Source organism: Chaetura pelagica, unplaced genomic scaffold, assembly GCF_000747805.2.
Source record: "Chaetura pelagica isolate M959 unplaced genomic scaffold, ChaPel_1.0 scaffold338, whole genome shotgun sequence".
Lineage (NCBI taxonomy): Eukaryota > Metazoa > Chordata > Aves > Apodiformes > Apodidae > Chaetura > Chaetura pelagica.
This window is the reverse complement of record NW_009954114.1, coordinates 1856038-1878424: the sequence shown is the minus strand read 5'-3', so window position 1 is coordinate 1878424 and position 22387 is coordinate 1856038. Positions and strand designations below refer to the sequence as shown.

At 37.0% G+C, this 22387-nt stretch overlaps 1 protein-coding gene across 1 annotated transcript in view; it reads right to left on the bottom strand.

The window, feature by feature from the left end:
- Positions 1–333: 333 nt before the first annotated feature.
- Positions 334–22387, bottom strand: part of LOC104393153 (metabotropic glutamate receptor 5) — a 196279-nt gene continuing 174225 nt past the window's right edge. Inside the window, exons 4-5 of the mRNA XM_010002620.1 lie at positions 12709–12944; positions 334–584 (exon numbers count right to left, since the gene is read on the bottom strand). Of these exons, the coding sequence (XP_010000922.1) occupies positions 334–584; positions 12709–12944 (487 nt within the window). The remainder of the gene's footprint in view (positions 585–12708; positions 12945–22387) is intronic.

Below are 22387 nucleotides of genomic sequence, written 5' to 3'. Positions count from 1 at the left end.
CTGACATGGTCTAAGAACATGAAGTTGGAGGTCTGATGGTTTGTAGTGAGAAATTATACATTTAAATGGTACAGATGAAAATGCAAAATCATCCAGGAAGATGGTATACCCAGAAGATCAAGACTTCAACCTTAAACATTATAAAAAACACTTCAGAAAAGTATGTAAAAAAAAAAAAAAAAAAGAGCTATTGTGGAAAAAATAAGCACAGAAATTTAGGAAATGTAAAAATAAAAGTATGAGATCATAATTCTAATACCAAGCCTGCATGCATCTGCTATGCTCACTTAACTTGACTTTGACTGGTATGAAACACTTTGAGAAATGTCAACATTACCTTCCTGGTGAGTCACCATTCTCATCAAACAAGATCATGTCCCCGGAGACCCCAGTAAAGTTAGTCTTCATGAGGGATTCCAGGAGCTTCCGACCATCTATGGGCTTCATGGCATCACAGAGGCCCACGTAACCAGGGCACAGTGACATCTGCATGTTGTGGAGCCCGTACGCCATCGAGTATATGGCGTTGATGACAAAGCCCATCTTGGAGTCCTGAACGTGCTGTGTCCTCAGAGTCATCTGTCCTGGAGGGGAACATGGCAAAAGGAGTGGTTATTGCATGGGGCTGAAAAAGGATCAGATCTTCAGACATCTGTTGATGGGCTGGTTATTAAAGGTGGAAAAAGTCTTTTTTAAGGCTCTTAGACAGCTTATGGTAGATTCTCTTACTGGTACACACACTGACCATGTTAAAGAGAGAAAATAATTAAATAAGTTCCCTTTAAATATTTTACTACCCAGCTGATGTAACTCCACACCTCATGTATGTTGTTTTTCAACTGCTTCTCTCCCACGTTGATTGTGGGTTTTTTTTACATGTGTGTCATTTACATGAAAATACAATGTTTTGGGGAATCCAGGAACTTCTCACTGAGTGCAGAAATCTCTCCAAAGTCTCAGAAATCTTTTGTTGAGGTATAAATGTTAACATGAGGTTTCTTCTGTAGTGATCTTTTAGACAACACTTTTGCTTCAGAAACATAGGAACCAATCCTGTGCAGACTGTCCAAGGTACTGTACCTTTACTGTACCAGAAATTCCTGTTCCTCTCTATTTACAAAGTGAGGTTAATGATGCAATGCAGATGAATGTATTAAAATGCTGTGAAGGGTCTGATGATATGGGTTGAGTGTTGACTCTTGTCTGCTCAGCCAGAGTTTGTGAACCCTATTTTGTTTGGCTTTTAAAACATAATGTCTGAATTCCTATTTTCTGTTTAAGCTTCTGTGAAATGCACAATAAAAATCCATTCAGCAGCACCCTGAAGACCTTATTTTTTATAACCCAGTATTATTAATAACACATATTTGCTTTGTTGGCAGCACAAGTTCAGATTAAAAAAAATAATAAAAAAAAATAAATATATATATATATCCTGGAGGCTTTCTGCCTTGTATGTCATCAGCAAAACATCCAACTACACTCCAGACACCAGACCTTTAATACTGGGGAAGTAAGAAGGGTCAGAGACAAAGCAGCTGCATCAGTGGTGCTGGGAGTTTGTCAGACACCTGGAAAGATTTGGCTCTAGAGGGAGCACAAACATAGAGCTCTACTAGGAGATTTGTTCTTCTTTTATCAGTCAAGCAGCAGTCCCTAGGAGCTAGGGAGTCCCATGTGTGGGCATCCAAGAGCAGGGGGAATGCAAATAACCTTCTCTGGCCACTCTATGGGATTCTGCCCCCACTGAGGCATTAGCAAGTGGCAGGGATGGAGCTTACACCTGCCTGGCTGAGCTGCAGGGGCAGCACAATGTGAGAAGCAATAGATGCTACCAAAAGACTTGATGTAGTATTTTTTTTCTTGAAAGAATTGAAGACTAATATATGGTTCTCAGCGTGGCACTCATCTAGTTTAGCTATATCCATCCAGAACACACTCATCCACTCTGATGTCTTGGCACTATTTGTGGAGATTAATAAGAAACTCCAGCTGGTGATTCGTTGAGTTATAAACCAGGTGCACCTACAAGCTCTCCTTTCTGGCCATGAACAATAACATCACCATGCAGCTCTAATCACTGAAACATAAATGAGTACTGAAAACATCAGGAAGGTTAGCAAAGATACTTAGTTTGAATTGAAAATTATTGCAGAGGGGTCGGCAAGTGAATGAGAAGAGTGAGAGATCCCTTTTTCTATTTTGCACAGAAGCTGGGAATCCCTGTTCCAGTCAATCTCAGCAGAAGTGGTTAACATTTTGGATAGTTAAGTGCTATGAATTTGAAATGTCTGTAGTAGAATAAAAACCCAGAAACAACACACAGCGTTGCTCATTTGCTCTGTTCTACCAAGGTATTGCTTTTTCCTAATTAAAAATAACAGGCATAAAAAATGCAACAGTGGAATAGATGTAAAACCCATATTAATTGAAATTAAGTGGAAAATTGATCAAGCATATTACCTTGCAATACACAAAACTTGGTTTAACCAATTATTCATCCTCAAAATTAACAGCTCATAAACCCCATAGTTAATTATAGTAGCCATTAGAATGAATCAGGTTTGCATCAGCAGTAGTATTTATTACAAAACAACATTTCATCTGCTTTATTGCATGTGATTTCTTCACAATTTAATAACTTAATTCTTACAGGAACACTCTCCACAAGGCTTTGTGCTTCAATTTTGTAGAATTATTGTTCTGACTTCCTTTAAACATTGAATCTCATTCAGTTTACCTGACGATTTGTAATGAGGCTGCTTAGCTCTTCATAGAGCTGCTGGCAATTGTCAATGGAGTTGTGAGGGAATTAGCTGTTGTGAGAATTTTAATATATCTCCTGCATCTGGATAAAACATTTCCCTGAGATGTTAACTGTCTCACTTTGTTATGTAGGGGCAAATCCAACCTGCCAAGTCTGACCATCAGTTTACAGTACCTCAAGACTGTAGTTAAAGGAAACATCCCCAAAAATGAGACAAAATAAAATTTTTGCTCTTTAATACACCGTCTTAAAAAATTACACTATTAAAAAAAATAGTTAAGTTTGAAAGTAACATTCAACCCATTTCACAAGGCACTTAAGCTTGTCAGACTTGAAGCATGTAAGTGAGGCTGTTTACCTTAGGGTAATACACAAGCTATGGTCTAAACACACGAGTTAAAAGGTAGTGTCTGAGTCAGAAAAAAATTGAATTTAAATCTATCTCTAAAATAAGTATGATTCAGGCAGCCTTAAATACATTGTTCACTTTAACTGTTAGTGCTTACTGTCCTTGCTGGAGTTTAAACACTTATCCTTACATTAATCCACAATTGCTGTCTTCAGTCCAGAACGTTTCCTGACACAGATCATCACGAGATGGAGAGGTGGCATGGATGAATTTATTGATGATGACACCAGAAATTAGCAACGTAATCATCTTTACAGACTAAACTCTTAGTCAAGAATAATGAAAAATATAATAGAAGTTGAGGATTTCCTACAAAATTACTGGGCAGAGAATAAATATCCACAGACTATAATCCATATGCTTTTTAAAATATCTGTAGTAGAACATATGTTCTATTACAGTAAAAAACCTCTTATCTATAAATAATCTGTTTTTCTCTATCTTATACAGTGGCATATGAGAAAAATTTGTAAAGAAGGAGATAAAATATGTCATTTTCCTGTGGGCTGGGGAAAGGCAGCATTGCCTGTTTAATGTTGGCATGTCAGGATAAGCAGGAAATGTTCACTCGAATGTTTCAATTCAATTCAGGTCTGGATTTTCAGAGCCAGCCTCAAAACTGTTCCTGCTCACCGAGCTTTGGTTTGGACTTAGTGTCACAGTTTCAGCGCAATGTATCAAATGTCTTTCAAAAGACAGTAAAAGGGATTAAGTGCCCCAGGAAAGCACATAATGCACCACAGCTGAAAATGGGTGTTCAAGCCTTAGGACAAGGCTACAAACAATTTAGGATAAACCTGCCCTGAGCTGTGAATCTCTCTTTGGCCCACAGGGTTTGCAATTAGACTCAGCAACACTCCCAGTTTGCTGCACACAGCAGCAGCTGGAGGTACAGAGGTGACAACGTTGCATGGGCCAGATACAAAACTGCATTTTGCAGATCTCCAGTCAATTCTTATTGTAATTCTGACAGCCATTAAGTATCCTTCCTGTGGTAGGACTGAGCAATTGTTTTTTCAGGACATAGCTAATTTTCCCCCAAACATTGTTTTGAATAATAACCAAGCTATTTATAAATCTGCTGAATTTGGTGATTATGCCTAAATGATTACAGGAAGTAATCTGTACAACAGTACCTCACAACCAAAAAATACTCACACTGCTTCATGGGAAGTACTGCAAAAATAAGAAGTCTGCCTCCTGCCATGGAAGTGTACAGGGCAATGAAGAGTGCAAGGTGAATCAAATCGTACCTAATGAGGGAAGTCGGACAGTACTTGCAATCCTAAATGATCAAATGTTGTGGAATTCTCTGAGAAATAATGGAATCTCAGTGGCTAGAGTATGTGAACAGATCCCTCAGTTCTGTTCTGCTTATTCCTTATTCATTTTTGTCCAAGTAATTTTTGTAAGTAAATAAGGGCTCATCCCATTATTTTCCAAACTGTGAGATCCTAAGTTCCAGTTTGAAGTCACATCACCATTTTTGTTCACGAAGTATCACACAGGCAAATGCTGTTCATTCTTTAGCAAGTAAAAAAAAAATACCTGTCTTTTAGTTTCTCATCTAGCCTTATTTCCTTTCTACTACTTCTTATCTCCCTTCTTTCTTTAGACATAATATTCCTCAAAAAAGAGACTACTTCCTATTATCTTCCTGCTTTTCCTCTGCTTAATGCAACAGATATGTTGTTGACTGGAGTATTGAGGTGCTATTGCACTGTATCTGAAATGAAATTAAAATTATCCAGGATTTCAAGGATTTTGGTGGAAATTTAAGTATGTAAATATCTATCCTATAGATCATTATGGAAATATATATATATTCGATTTTGCTGCCACTGAGTAGGTGGTTTATATCCATGCTTTTTCCTTCTTAAATATATATTCTGTATGTCTGAATTAATATGTATGCTCCCAGCTTTCTTATAAGACTGTGAGAATACCAAAAGTGAAGAAGAGTCTGAGAATGATAAAAAATCAGTGTTGTAACCTACATCCTTTCTGACAGCACTGTGACCTGGTTTAGGACACTCCAGCAATATTACAGCAGAGGATAAATGTGGGCTATCATAGAATCATAGAGGAGTTTGGGTTGGAAGGGACCATTAAAGGTCATCTTGTTCAGCCCCCCTGCAGTGAGCATCTTCAAACAATGAGGTTGCTTAGAGCCCTGTCCAACCCGATCTTCAATGTTTCCAATTATGGGGCATCCACAACTTCTCTGGGCAACCTGTTCCAGTGTTTCACCATCCTCATTGTAAAAAAACCCTGTTCCTTATATCTAGTCTGAATCTATCTTGTTTTAGTTTAAAACCATTACCCCTTGCCCTATTGCAACAGGCCTTACTAAAAAGTCCACCCTGCCTTTTTTTTATAAGCCTACTTCTGGTACTGGAAGGCCACTGAAGGTCTCCCTGGAGTCTACGGTTCTCCAGGCCGAACAACTTCAACTCTCTCAGCCTTTCCTCATAAAATAGCTGCTCCAACCTTCTGATCATCTTTGTGACCTTCTCTAGACGTGCTCCAACAGGTTAATGTCTTCCCTGTGCAGAGGACTCCAGGCCTGGACTCAGTACCACAGGTGGGGTCTCACCAGGGTGGAGTAGGGGGTAGAATTGCCCTATTAATAGGTAGAGGTATCACACACAATACTGCTCAACAGCACCTCACAATGTGAAGGCAAACACCCCATAGCTAAGTATGGAAGGTAAGCATATGAAGTAAGTATGGAAGTAAGTAGAGGTCTGAAAGCATCTGTGATTAACCACACAGAAACTGCAGAGCACCAAACTCAGAATCCAAATCTGTCCTTTTCATTTGTTACTTCTCCAAAACACAAATATGCAGATGATGGATAAGAAACATGTTCTTTCACCAAGAAAATGACTCTAACTGGCAATGGTTAATTTCTTGGATCCATTTAAAAACAATTAGTGTACTTAAGGGCACTGATCCAAGGGCACTTATGGGTGCTTGAAGTCTCTCTGCAATGTGAAGCAGTTTCTGGCACAGGCACAGCTGAGCTGTTTGCATCCTCCAGCATTTCTCCTGCAGCCCCAAGTTCTGACTGCCCCTGCTGTGGAGAGGGGGAACACCAGGCTGGGTCTGCCCTGCCTAGGCATGCGACCTGCTGCCAGCCATCTGGGAGCAGTGTTGGCACCAAATGCAGAAAAACCAACCAAAACCAAGTCTTGCAGAAGGTGTGCATGTTCAACGAGGAGCCATGAAGCTGGTGAAGGGTCTGGACCACAAATCTTGTGCCAAGGGAAGCTTAGATTGGATATGAAGAAAACTTTCTTCAACAAAAGGGTTATCTGGCACTGGAACAGCCTGTCCAGGGAAGTGGTGGAGTCACAGTCCTTGGAGGTATTTGAAAGATGTGTAGATGTGGTGCTTGGCAATATGGTTTAGTGGTGAACTCTGCAGTGTGCTAGGTTAATGGTTAGACTTGATGATCTTAAAGGTCTTTTCAGTCAGAAATATTCCATGATTCTAAATTCTGAACTTTCATTGTTTTTTCCTGTACTTAGCATTCTTCATAACACTATTAAATTAAATTCATTATTTTAAGTATTTTTTATTTAAAACCTGTAATTCCTCTTATTTTCCCCTACTTTTTACTCTCAAGGAAGATAAAATACCTTTTTATTTTTTGCTCTTTGCCAGCTGGAGACATAACAAAGCCTCATAAATGAGGGAGTTACCATCCCATGAGGTGTTCAAAAAAATGTAGATGTAGGACTTCAGGACATGCTCTAGTGGGCATGTTGTTTTTTTCTGTGCTGATGGTTGGACTAGGTGATCTTAGATGTCTTTTCCAACTGTGACTATTCTGTGATTCTCTGATTCAGTGACGTGCAAGAGTGCAAAATTGCAGTGCTTCAATATACTCTCCTGCTTTATAACTTTTCCAAAGCTGTGAGTACTTTGAATTTTACAGACTGGAGAAATGGTAAAAGAAAGAGTGAAAACACTTTGCATTCCAGGCAGCCACTTATGGGCCATAAAAGTAAAGGCTTACCAGTACCCAAGCACAGGACATAACATATCAGGTTTAAAACTGAGTGACAAACAGGTTATATTCTTAAAAGATTTAAATTCACTGTTTAGTATATATAAATTAATTTGAACTTATTTTGATTTTTTTCTCTTTTGCAATCTAAAAATAAACAAGTAGGAATGACACATTTGGGGAATATGGAGTCTAAATGTGACACATTCTTTGAAATATAGAAAATGCCCTTCCATCCTCAAAGCACTTTTTTTTTTTTTTTTTTTTAAATCAGCTGGATTCTGATTAAATCAACTTTGGCATTTGAACTTAGATTAAATCAACAGATTATTAATGTGCTGAAGTGCAGTCATGTTCTATTTCTCAGTACTATCTGGAAACCCAAAAGAACAATTTGTTAAACCAAGTATCCGTTCACCTGAAACTCTGGGATTTTCTGTGGGTCTTTTTGACCTCATTAAGAGTAGCTGGAGCTATATAAAGTTAAGTAAACAGGTAGATAATATTTACATTTTATATGTTTTCCCTGTACCTTGAGCTGCAAAACTTCTCTTGTATTTATCCCAAATCTGTGTAATCTCCCTTTCTGTGAATAAACTCTTTCACTCTTAATCCTGTTCTTAACTGATTGGAGACATATTGGTCATCCTTCTCCTCTGTCAATTTTTGCGCTGTTGGAAAAAGCGTTTTTATCTCAGAGACGCCACATGGTTAAATCATGAATGAACTACTTAGATCTCTGTATCCTCTCAAGATCCATTCAGAATGCTGCTGCAAATCTCTTTTTCCCTGTTAATCACTTTGAGTACATTCTTCCTTATGAACCCTACCACCAGATCCTTGCTCTCGAACATGTCAGGCATTAAGTTTCCTCAGTTTCAACACCCTCCATGTCCTGTCTGTGGTTAATCTTTGTGATTACCCATTCTCCATAATTTCTCTTTGTGTTTTCTACCTCACTGCCTTGAACCACAATATTTAATATCTGGACTCTGCTGTAAATACATGCACAAGTGCCCCATTACTTTCTTCAGATTCTTTTCCCCATTGTTCCTTTACAGGAAAATACTTTAGTATTTTTTTCAAGTCTGTAACCTCTGCCAGTCAAACAAAGATGTTGCACTGCATCATCAACAACTCTTTATTTGTCTTACACTTAGATTATAGATACTTGAGATGTGTGTTCTAAATTTGCTCTATGTTTAAGTAACACCTTAGAAAATGCTGTTCCATCCATGCTTCTGACTTTTACACAACATGGGAAAAATAAGAACACTTAGCAGTCAAGAAAAAGGATTCAGATTGCTAAATGTAATAAATACGATCCTGCCTCTGGTGATGTTTAAGACTTGGCTTTTTCTACTGATGTCAGTTGAGCCAGAGTTTCACAACATACTTTGCTTGTGTTGGGCTTTGCTGTGTTAAGACCCAGTTATAAAACATCCTTGCTAGGAGGAAAAAACACTTGGAATTTTGGTTCTGGTTGGGACAGTTGTCTATAAGAAAGCAAGCACATAGACACCTAGTCTTCAAAGGTTCAAAGACAATCAATATCAAAGGCTTGCATTAGCCTTTTATAACCTGAAGGTGGTTGTTTAGTGGAGTTACTCATCTGGATCAGCCTGCACACCTATTTACGAACTTTACCGGATTGCGGTCTCATAATAAAAAAAACATTTGACTGGTGCCAGAGGGGAAGCCAAATTAAATTATTGTAAAATCCCTAGTGTCTGGAGGCCATTACATGTCTCTTTAAAGATGCATTTAAAATTCTTTTTTCTGACTCTTGGTCTTTAGAAGTGGGTTGCAGCAGCTCTCTTGTGACACAGAACTGATTACACTGAATATCGAGTCTGCAAACTTCTCAATTTCTGTAGTACTCCTGCTGGGCAGATAATCAATGTACTTAGCAGCAGCAGAGCTACCCATTTGGATTAAGTAAGTATGTTCAAATCTCCAAATGAGAAGTGAGCTTGATGTTAAAATTTTCACCTCAGTGTGACCTAAGTGTATGTGAAGTAAGAGAGACTAAAATGCTAGGTAGAAATGAAGGGAGAAAAAATATTTGAGTCTGATTATTTATTTATTTTCTTTATTTGGCTGATTTTGCAGTTTTATTATGCATATTTTATTAAATTGTGTTTTCATTTAATAGTAATACCTGCTTGGAACTGTGTATGGAGAATTATATTGAAAAACAGAAAAACCTCATGAGTCACTGGAGCTGACTTCATTGACCTATGACTTAGTGTATTTTCTGTCACAGAGGTAAATGGAGCCTTCAATTTTACTAGGCAGCAAAGTAAATACAGAAGTTTAAACATCTAAGTTAATATCTGGGACATAGGTGAAGTCAATTATCTATTCAGATTTCAGCCATATCTCCTTGTGCATATTTTCTTGATGTTTAAATAAATAGTTTATACTGTTAACCATTGTTTATATTTTCATGAAAGAACAACCAGTTTGTGAAGAATAATTAATTTTTATTCCACTAAAGTAATGGTTATTGTTTTCTGTATAGACACCATCATTTAACAATGATCTCATCCATCACCACCAATGGGCTTTATGTTTATTTTTTCACTATTATGCCAAGAAGTAAAGAATAGCTTGCCTTTTGTTGCCAAAATAGCTTTCTAATTCTCTCCAGCATTTCTCTATAAACTCAATCTCTTTAATTGCAATCCTGAGAAACACCTTTAACATTTTTATATTGTTGCTTTATTTTTTTTTAATGCAGATGCTGGAGAAGAGAATGTGTTCAGTTACATAAACTAAAGGACATAGTCTTGTTTTCTTTTTAAGATAAATCTGAAGCAGCACAAATATATTCATCATCATGCAGAAACTGTCAAGACAGTCCATGAAATCTCAGAGAATCACAGAATCATTCTGGTTGGAAAAGACCTTAAAGATCATCAAGTCCAACCTTTAACCTAACTCTACAAAGACCAGTGCTAAACCGTGTCCCTAAGCACGACTTCTACATATCTCTTACACACCTCTAGGTTTGATGATTCAGCCGCCTCCCTGGGCAGCCTATTCCAGTCCTTGATAACCACTTCAGTGCAAAATTTTCTTCTAATATCTAATCTTAACCTCCCCAGATCAACTTGAGTCTGTTTTCTCTTGTCTTGTTGCATGTTACTTGGGAGAAGAGACAGACCCCAACCTTGCTACAACCTCCTTTCATGTAAAGAGCAATAAAGTCACCCCTCAGACTCCTTTTTTCCAGGCTAAACAACCCCACTTCCTTCAGATGCCCTTCACAGGGCTTGCACTCTACAACCTTCACCAGCTTTGTTGCCCTAAATCCTTGTGACCATCAAGGGCAAATACCATCTCTACAGTTGTGAAGTGGAAATAAGGGAAGGTATGACTCAAAACTTTGAGTGCTTGAAGCTAAGAAACCAAAAAAGAATGTAGGAATTGCTCTAAAGACTTAATATGCATAATCATATAGAAGACAGGAAATGAGGTAGAAACAAAAACTGTGACGACAGTAAAAAATTCTTGTTATTATTGAGGTTAAAATCCCAACATCAAAGTCTCTGCCTCCTGCAATTCTCAGATAATACATTTGTGTCTTTCCTGCATGTCATCCTTCTGGCCAACCTTTGAATTTCCTTTATATGTATTTTGACAGATGTTCTAGATCAAAATCAAAACTATAAATCTGAGGAACATGATGAGTATCAACTTCTTTTGTGAAAACTCTGATTAAATGGGCAATTTTAATTGATTTCTGCACATAGTATTGTTACTCTGGGGAAATCCACAACTGAATTACTATCTTCTGCCCTACAGCAACAAGAAAGAATTAAAGCTATTATAATCTGGTTTTTATTCTTTTCTAATAAGCATCATGGCCCAGCATTGACTACAACAATAAAGCTGGAGGATAAGTAATTAGAACAATGAATTTAGGAAATTAGTGCTTTTCTCTTTTCATGATTTGCAAATCAGCAGATTGCAATTCTTGCACATTTCTTTGTGTGCTTGACATTCTTTTGTTTTAGGAATCTATTTGAGCTGCAGATCACTCAGGATTTCTTTGTGGGAAACCTCCCAAGGATGATTGCTCTTCAAAACAACCTATTCCAGTTTTATGATTAAGTTGTCTCATATCCATGACTAGGCAACTTCGTGTCTAAAATAACATCTCCCTGCACCCCCAAGATAATTTCTTTGCACTGATTAAATGCATTTGAGTAACTATAAAAGAATCTGTAAGCACCTATATTTCACAGTTCAAAATCTTCCACATAAAACAGAAATTAGATTCCCAGTGTTGCTAAAAAATAGGAAAAGAAAAGAAAACCAGAAAAGTCAAGTGTATATATTGTTGTTAACACAGCACAGTAGTAGAAACCAGGACTTTATCAGCTTGTATCCAGGCATGTCCACTGTACAGACATCTCAGGAAAGAGATCTACATCATCATGGGGAAATCAATGAAGTTTACTGCTCAATATTCAGTACCTGTCAACAGTGCAAATAAAGCCTTTGTTATACTGTGTTGGCAAGGAAACAGAAGAAATATAATGGAGGCAACCCAGTTGAATATTGAAGGTGTAGGCTGAGATTTTGTGATTCCTACACTCATTTTTCAACTCGGTCACAAACATCCTCTGTGACCATATAAAAATTGAAAGACTGATTTAGGAAAGTTAAGTGGGACTTATGTGGGGTTTTGTGTTGTATAAATCCAAGACTTTGATCCTGAAAGCCATTTTGTGGTCTCAAGGTTGCATGGAAGATGCTGATATTTTTAGGGCTTAGAGTTGTGGTTGGTCTAATGCCCAGGATAACAACACCTTATGCCACAAGACCAGCAGGATGCCCATTGTTTTAGTATTGTTTGGCATCTCATTAAATAAAGAGTAATTAACAGAAGTAATAATAAAAACAAGCAAAGAAACCAAACACCCCGTATCTGTCTGGGAGAAAAAAGTTTTTGCCTCTGTTTTTCAAAAATGACAAATATTGTGGCAATTTTAGCTAAAATCAGTGTGTTTTAATGGAAAATATCAGCTCAAAATTACATTTCCTGAAATGACTCATGGCTGACAGAAAACCTAATGAAATCTTTCAAACCAGTTAGTCTTCTTTCTGAAGTACACAAATAATCATCATTACCATATGGACTTCAGATAAATTTTAGTATATTAACTCTCTCCTGGGTCCTGTGGGGTAAAACAATACGAATAACGTTGTTTCAGAAAAGAAGCATTTTTGAAAGTGTTCAGATTACTAATTATATAGAGTAGCATCAAGTTTTCCAAATACAGAAAGGAGTTCAGTACTGTCTATTTTTTTTCTTTAGAGATTTGAATACTTTCTAAATTGTCGTGGCTGACATTTTGAAAATAACAAATATTGCAATTCCAGCCTTTTTCCTTCCATCCCCACTCACTATTCCAGGAGAACCTGCTGCATCTGTTCAGCGTGAGCTGTTTACAACAGATCTTCAGTCATGCTGGTGTATAAAGTAGAAGTAATAAATTGACTTACTTGTGCAAGTCTTGTTGTATTTAGGGTTCTCTTGAGGAAACCCTTCCAACCGGCACTGGAATCTGTGCTGCCAAAATTCCTGAAACCATGGGTTTCGGTGATTGGTTTCTGGCCGAAGCTGTAGGTAGTAGTCATCAAACCATTTCACATCAGGAGACTGGAGTTTGATTGTTATTCCACCAACAGCTTCACGCTGATACCCATCTGTCACATCGTACCTGTCTGCCCAGCCATCACTGCAGGGATAAATGAGAGACAACATTAACCGTTCCATGGAGTAGGAAAAGAACTTTCTTAAAAATAAAATTTTTGGCTGTAGAACACACTCCCACACCTGTGGTTCTGAGTGGAGTCTACTAAAGGACCTGTAAGACTTTTAGTAGAAGAACTCAGTGTTTTCCTTTTCCTTAGGCTTGTCATTGCCATCTTCTACTCAGATGCTATATTCTTCATCCTTCATTTCAGGTAATTGAAACATCATTAAAAAATCAGAGATCTTAAAATCTGCTGTGTATAGCACATCTCTACATCACACAATACCTCACTGAGCTCTACAGAGAAAATCTTTAATTCAGTGGTTTACTGACACCAAGATGATCCTTCTCTTACCTGAAAGGAGATGGATGACCTTGAGGACAAGACCCCTTGCAGTGTGAAGGGCAGGACTGAATTGCAGTCCATATCTATACTGCACAATGGGGCATGGCACAAAGAGCTAGAAGCAAATTTGAGTGGGCTGACACTGCTCAAGCAGAAACACCAGCTCATAGCTCAGAGGATGTGACAGTATGACACTACATCTGAAGCAATAAATCCTGTCTGCAGACACAACTAATGAAGCATCATGCAGATCCATGTGTTTTTTCTTTCTTTTTTGCCGGTGGCTGGAGTGCTATGAAATTACTTGACACTGTGTTGCACTCAGGATTTTAACCCCTATCCATTAACCTTTCTGCTTGCAATACTCTGACCACAAGTAGCCAGAAGTGGCTGAAAATCCAAATCAAACAAAATGTCACAAATTTCTCAGGGTAATTCATAGAATCATAGAAGGTATTAATCATAGAATCTTAGGGGCTGGAAGGGACCTCGAGAGATCATCTAGTCCAACCCCCCTGCCAGAGCAGGGTCACCTAGAGTACATCACACAGGAACTCATCCAGGTGGGTTTTGAATGTCTCTTTCTGCTTGCAATACTCTGACCACAAGTAGCCAGAAGTGGCTGAAAATCCAAATCAAACAAAATGTCACAAATTTCTCAGGGTAATTCATAGAATCATAGAAGGTATTGGGTTGAAAGTGGCCTATAAATGTCATCTAGTCCAACACCCCTACAATAACCTGGGTCATCTCTAACTAAACCAGATTGTTCAGAAGCCTATCATGCCTGACCATGAATGTCTCCAGGAGACAATTCCTCTTTCCCCAGCTTCACAATGGATTTTCTTGAAAGTAATGACACTTACAAAGTTTCACTCAACTGCACTAGAAATATACATATCTTATCAGGCCATTCCAGATTTATGTTGTTTTACGTTTCAGTTTTTCAAAAGCCAGGTCTTACAGTTAGAAAACTGTAGAAGAATCTCATTTTTTTTTCCCTCTAAAAAGACACTGATGTTACTGACTATAGAGAGCACCTTTAAATTCTGAAAGTTGAAAAACTAAAGGTAATAAAAAAACTTTAATTTGTCTTATTTTAAAACTTTATGAGTTGTTTAAAGCTAACTCTAATTTAAAATAGTTAGTCCTAGTGTGACTGATGTCGACGACCTTCATCTGTTTGGTTCTGTTGTTCTATTTTGATTGTTGGCTGCTTGGCTTAAACTTAGCTCCGGTATTGCAGAGCAGGCAGGAAACCTGCTGCAGGCACTGGTCCCCAGCACAGTCCCTCTCCTCTGCACAGGGACTCAACTGTCCTCACCCAGTGCAGAAGTCAAGACCTCAACCAGTACTTCCTTCTGCACAGGACACTAGACTCTTAACTATATCTTTGCGCAGTTTCAAAGTCAATAAATATCTTTACCAGTGGCAAAAATAATATTCATTGTCGAGTGCAAATGAAGCGACTAATAAACATGTTTCAGATTTCAAATGCACTGAATTACTCAGTGTAAAAGAAGAAAATATACTTTCATGACAGGAGAAAGACAAGCAATGATGTTCAGCTTGACTATAGCACTTGGAATATTAACTTTGAAGCTCAGATCCAGTTAGGGATAAACACAAGTGTTAATGTTCCCAACCACACTCAGGAGGCTCCAAACAGCCAAGAATCCCCACCATCCAGCAGGACTATTTACTGGACCAAGAGCTAGAACCATTTATGGGCTGGTTTGTGGTAAAAGCCACAGAAGGGCTTTTTAATTTATGAGATATTTAAACTTTTCTTCAAAGCATTCATCTTAATCTTTGGCAAGTTTTTAAGCAGTTTTATCCATCCTTATAAAATCTGACAGGTTTTATGAATGTGGGAAGTGATAGGTTTTCTGTAGTATATTTAGAAAAAAACAACAACCCTAACCTGAATGGAATTTAAAAGAGTTGTGCCGTCAGTATCTCATCTTTATGACTTTTCTCAAAAACAACTTAGAAATAAATTTTTTTCTTGTAATGAATGTCTTTATAACTTTTTCAGAGGAACAGTTCTTTAGATCTAATCCAGCAGAGTGTTATAAAATTTATAGTATTAATTTATGAACAATTATCCTTTCTAAGAAGATTTGCAACAGGGATGCCATTTTATAACTTCAAAGTTATTGGAAAAAGATAGAAGTAACAGCTTCATATTACATAACTCTTCTCAACTTCCTTACACAAGGATTTCTTAATTGAACAGAGCTGCTTTTCATTCAAGTACTTGAGCTTAACTTCTTGGGCAAGAGGCTTTTAGAAGTGTTATATAAAAGAGGTACTCAAACAATGTAGAGACAACAACATAGACATAACAATGGCTCAGACAGACAATATGGCAAAGCAAATGCTAAACTAATATTTAAAAGCCTGTGAAAGTGGAGTAGGAAAATAGGCTTGCATGAATATAAAAAAGCACCAGTAATGCATCATATGTAGCTTCTGCACCCACAGTAGAGTAACAAAACTCATGGGGTGTCAATTATAGGAAAATATAGATGTATTGGGGATTTTAGACTTGTGCCATCCTTTGAACTCAGAACACTGCATGAAGATAAGAGACAAAGGGACTACCAACTGGAAGAGACGTTCCTGCAATGTCTCCTCACCAGGTTACATGTTGGCTCTGCAGCTAACATGATGGATGCTTTTTTTACAGCAGTGGGATGCAGCATAGAAAGCTGAGGACACCTTGCCTAGTTTGGTCTATTAAGTAGCTTGCTATACCAAGGTTAACTTTCAGCTATTGGCTCTAGATAAACTGTGATCACTGAAATGTCATTATTTGCTAACAGTGAGTTGAGGAACACAGCCTTAGAATCTCTGTGAAAACTGCATGGAATTTTCAGCACACATTTCAAAAACACTGTTTCTAAGGTTAGACAAAATGCTGAGAGATGCACGTACACAACAAAAATAGACTCTCCACCTTCGTTTTTGTAAACAATTCCTCTTATTTTCTAAACAGAAAATGCAGCAGTATCTTGGGATGAGTTGATTTGATTTCTTTTTCTCTAAAGTCACTCCCCCTTCAATTTCCAGCTAAAGCTATTGCAGTTAATGAGCACATTCATTAGACTGTAGACTGGTCTTCTTTTGTTATGCAAAACATTTGTTTGAATCAACATAATGATGATGGAAATTGTTTTGCCCATGTGAAATCCCTCTCCTGCCAGTGTTATCTGATCAATAGCATTTAAGAATATGTTTGAGATTTTTTCTTCATCTGTGGAGAAGTTTGTTTTCTGAGTGGATGTCCTTTTTTCATTGCATTTCTCTGCTCTTTCAGGGTTTTTTTCTGTATCTGAAAAGCTCTAAAAATATTAAGAGTCCTTCTGCTCATCCAAAGGTGCTGCCAGTCTTGCAAAAGTAAATTTGCTTGTTTAATATCAAGGAGGGGGAACTGCTTTTGGTGAGCTGCTGTAAATGGTTGTATTTAGATGAGGTCATTTTATGATAACTGTGTATGTAACGGATGGTCATTCTTGTCTTGTTACCTGGCTTTTTTTAGAGTGCAATTTTTCATCTTTGTTGTCCTTTTCATACATATTATAAAGATAAATTAATTGAAGGGTAGTTCAAAGGAAAATAGTGAACTGATTATTTGCATGACACACTGTTCTTTTACAAGATGATAACTAGGAGAAGTAGTTATGCAGTGAATTTGGCAGACACCTTGCACAGCGGATTACTGGTACTAATTACTTGTAGAGTATCCAAACTTCCTCAAACTGAGAAAGGTTGTGATGGCAACTTAAATGACTGGTAGTCTATAGCAACACCTAATTTGCATGAAACTGGAGAGTTTTGCAGTTGTCTGCATCTGTAGTTCAGAGAAGCAAAGTAATTCAGCCTGACTATAGTCATGTCTACAATAAAAAATAGCTTCTAGTATGTGATTACCCTTCTTCATGCTTGCAATCTCTCACTTCTAATCAGAGTAACTGGAGGAAGTTATATCTGTACATATATATTGCATGGTTTGTCCCATGAATTGAAGAGAAATTTGACTGATTGTTGCCTCTTAAAACACCAATGATATTCAAGTTGTTCAGCATTCTCTCTTGATCCCTAAATCTTTTAGTGAGGAGAAGGTAGAGATTTGGCATTTCAACCAGGAAAAAAGGCTTTTTGGACACCTTGAAAACTTTATAATGTCTTACAATTGTTTTTCCCAAGTTACAATGTAAATCGGTGCTACAGTTTAAGTTCCTCACTTATTTGCTGCCTTTGTTTTAGAACAATCATTTACATAAATTTTCAGGTTTATGTAGACTAAATAACCCAGGTCTTTCCAACTTTCATTTCCAGAACTGTTTTCTAAACTTTCTGACTTGCCTGAAAGTGCCCAGCTGGTCCTTGTCTCTACAGACTTACCTTGGGATGCTCTGAAAGAGGTGACAAATAGTGTCAAGGATGTGACCTTGGTGCAGATGCCAACGAGCAACTAAGAGAGCTCTGTGGACTAAACATGAACTTTCCTGTTGTGATACTTATAGACGCTGAGATGTCCCATCCAAAGCTCGGGACTCTCACATGCTTACCCAGATCTTCATGCTGAAGTCAGCAGTTCCTATACTATCCCCAGCCTTTTCCCTGTAGCTACGAGGAGGAACTGCTGAGTGTCTAATAAGGAAGCGAGAAGAGGAACAAAACTTGATGATTTATTTCTTTTCACAGTGACATGTTGGGAAGAGTGGAGCAGGAATCATTTTTTTTCAGGTTTCACATTAGGTAAGAACTGCCAAAAGAGAGAGTAAAACCAAAAGAAGGTGGGTGCGCTGTGGAAACCAAAAATGTATTTGGGAATTGGCCATCAGACATCAGAACTACTTCCATCACTAATTTGTTATAGGGTAGAAACATAACTTCATAACCTTTAAGTATGTTTTCCAAATATGTCAGCTTTTTCATTTCAACAATGTTAATGTAGTTGACTCATATTTGTAATTAACTCTAAGCTTCTCAAACTGCTAACTTCTCATAATGACAGCCTAAAACCAGCAGTTACATGTCAGCAACAGCAGAAAAAAAAAGGAAAGAAAAAAAATGGTTAATCTATAAAACATTCCAGTCAAATTACAGAATGAAACAGGGAATGGTTTGGGCTGGAATGGACCTTTAAGATCATCTAGTTACAAACCCCCTGCATGGGCAGAGACACTTCCCACTAGATCAGGTTGCTCCACACCCCATCCAATCTGAAAATACTGATTTTTAGCTTCTGCAGAACGACAGACTTCATTATAACTTCTCAGGTATTAAAAGGTAATGCAGAATGCAATATAATGTTGTGTACCTACTAAACCTGTATAATTAAATACCAAAAAGAGCTACCTATAGAAATTAGATTGGCAGAAATGATAAGCAAAAACCTTCTGTCTTGGAACACTGCCACAGAGCTACTTTCTGTGCATCATATGCCCCTTAAACGGAAACATCTCTGGGATGATCCTGAATGCAGGAAGACACTCATTTTGTTCTGCAGCATCACACTATGAGCATGAATATGAGCCAATGTTATTTTACTACTCATGATTAATTTTGCTTGCATTGTTTGAGAGGATTTTTCATTATATCAAGTCCACTGAGAGAAAAACAGTTTGTTCTGAATCAGAATAGTGTTGTGTCAATGATTTACTGGTGCTGTCAATAATGGAATGATTCTCCATTAGACATCCAGGCACTGCTTTTATGGATATGCAACAATGATCTTCATCATAAATTCAAAAGCATAGTTGTAAGAATTAACAGAATTTATTACTTTTTAAAAGTAATATCTTTATTACTTTAAAAAAATTCTCAGAAATGGGTAAAAAAATTGGTTGCAATGAAACTATCTACTTACTTGACAGAAAATCTAATACACATAAGTATACACGTATATGAAGGTATCAATATATATATACATAAATATATAATTATTTTTTTTTCTGTGAACATATATTTATAGCATTTTTAGTCTGGAAAAAGTAACATGCACTGAAATATCTCTCACATCTCTATACTAGTTATGTCCTTTTTATGTTTATACTTAAGGAATGTTCAGAGCTATTATACCCCTATGAAATACAATTCAAAACAATACTTGAGATGTTACATCTTATTGCTTCTGTTGGACAAAGCTTTTGATCAGAAATAATGTACTTAATGTTTGGATTTATAGACATGAAAACAGTGTGAGTAAATCAGTTTATATGGACATACCTGGGTATTCTAAGAAAGTGCAAACATTCATTACAGTGAGTTAAAAAGACAGTCAACACACAACGAAATTAGAACAACAGAAAAAGGGAAATACATGCTTATTTCAACAATTACTTTAGTAATAACACATATATTAACAGTAAATTGTATTACTTTGGAAGGAATTTATCTGTTCATGATTAATCAGAAACTTCAAGGTGAATCTAAATATTGTCCTCACACACAAACGATTTAAACATGGAGCAAAAAGATGATGCATTAATAATGTTATTTGTATTTTTAGCCCATATTTTAAAACCATACATACCTAGAAAGGTTCCATTGGACTAACTGCACAGAGTTAAGCAGATTCACCTTTTGTTTTTTGGTATGATCAGAAATAAAAGTCTTAAATTTGCATGTATCAGTGTATTCTCTATAATAGCTAGAGAGACTAATACAAAATTTGTAGTTCACACAATCACCTTGATTGGAAAAGACCTTAAAAATCACCAAGTCCAACCATCAACCTAACACTGACAGCTGTGGATAGACAGCAAATTGTGTGTGTGCAAAAGTTTTAAAATTAGAGACGTTATGTAAGTTTTGTTTTGTTTTGTTGTTGTTGTTTGGGTTTTTTTCTGTTTTGTTTTTCAGAGAATGAATAAGCAATCTTAAGGTGATAATTGCAATAATTAGCACACATTTAATGAAGCAAAAATACAAGTGTTCACAGTCCTTCAGGGAATCACTGATTTTTTTGATATCCTGTTCAGCAAACTGAGCCTAATATGGCAAAGAAAACTAAGTCAGACCTAGAATAATGCCCCAAGCAGGGTAACTACATAGAAACCCTCCTCCTGCTGAGATCAGCTGAAGCTTTGCCACTGCTATGAGTCAAGACAGCCTTATTTGCTCTGTGCTCAGATCAAGACATATCCCTCTATTTAATTCAGTGCTCGCTTTCAGATAATATAATGTTTGATGGCTAGTTCATCCCTTGCACTCATGTTGGATACCCACAGATATCTGCAGAGTTGAATTATGAAACAGCTTTATTGAAACAGCCTTTTATTTTCTAAAACTCTGCTCAGAATAACTCAGGCCTCCATAGGTTATAAAGATGAAGTTCTTTCACTCAAACCTTTGTGGGTGTGGACTCACCCTTTAATGATCATGAGAGGAGGAACATCACTGGAAAGTTTCCTTGTGATCAAGGAAGAACTAGTGTTAAAGACCTTGTAACCTGACCAATCAATTATTTGCTCTACAGTATTCAAAGACAGCTTCTTCTTGACAACATTGTGCTATAATAAATACTCTACCATTTTAATGGGTGAGCATTTATGTCAGTAACATAAAGAAATAGAAGCCTGATATGAAGCGGCCTTTAAGCATAAGTGATCATTCCAATTTGGGATGAAGTTAAAAAGTGCAGTTCATGCAACTTTTTCCTAAATCACTTCCAACACAAGGGAGCACAGGAAATCTTAAAAAAAACGAATGTGCATCCGTGGCTTCTTTACCATATCTTTGTGTTTTGGTATGTCACAAAAAAACCCCCAAGACTTAACTTCATTCAGCATAAATATATCTGAGTTTTCTTTAAGTTGCAATGACCCATGTGGAAGAGGAATTTTAAAATAATTGGAGAGAACTCACAGATGCAAAGACCAGAAGAAACCATTAGATCGAGACCATTGCCTTTTGCTTAGTTTTTCTGCTCAAATGGACCTGATTCTCATTGAGCAGCACTTTTATGGCTCCTTTATTGTACTGAGTTGGCAGAGGCTGGCCTTAATAAAAATAAGATTGAGGCCAAAGGGTGATCTGCACCTTAGTTATGTAATTGCCTCCTGCATAAGCAATTTGTTAAAAAATATACATAATCAAGGTATAATGTTGAAAACAAGTGCATTTCAGAATGTACTGAAGAGAAAAAGCACAAAAATGTGATGAGTTGGTCACCCTTTTACGTTAAAATGTGTCATTTAACACAATATCTGTATCTAACAGTCTGCAAAGCAGAAAGGAATAGGATAGGATTCTCAACCTACTTCTGGTGAAACGACTGGAAAAAATGCTTACACTCATGCAAAGCCCTTAAGACATGAAAATCAGTCTCAGAACTGTGGCTATGGTTACCAGCAAGAAATACCACCTAAAATTCATCAGCACCTTTATGTCTCTGTTTGCAAATACACTTCTAATTAAAACTACACATTAATCTGCAAATACGGAGATACTTATTTTGAGGGTTTTTGGCTATAAATCTGGTAGAAAAGGCTTTGAAAATACGTGAGTGTTAATGGCTTACAGAAATAATAGTAACATGTAGGGGTTATCTAGAAAATGTAAATATCTGTTCTATAGTGCAATAATGCAACAGGTTGTTCTTTGACAACACCTTTAAAAATTGTATTGCATAATATGTTCCAGAGTTAAAGTATACACTGAAGTACACAGATGACATACATTTTAGGAGATAGTGATGCAAAGCAAAATAGTGAATTTTTTTTGTAAAATAAAGTATAACTTCATTAAGTACATCCTTTTCTGTCTTGCAATTATATTTCAGAGAGGTTGTTTGATAAGTGACATTTGAGGAGTACCTTCTTAACATTTCAAAGTGATATGCAAGACATAAGGTAAGGCAGGATGATTCCATCTGGAGTTTTATTGCTTTTTTTGAGGTAGCCAGGCTTTTGATGTCCTAAATCAATGCTAACTTATGATAATAGAACATAACCTCTCATGATTTTTCAGTTAATACATAGCAAGGGCTCATTCTGGGGTAACCCAGTAGTTGAAAGGTCTCCAACTAAATTGGTAAATTATGTGGCTCACATATGCTAATATA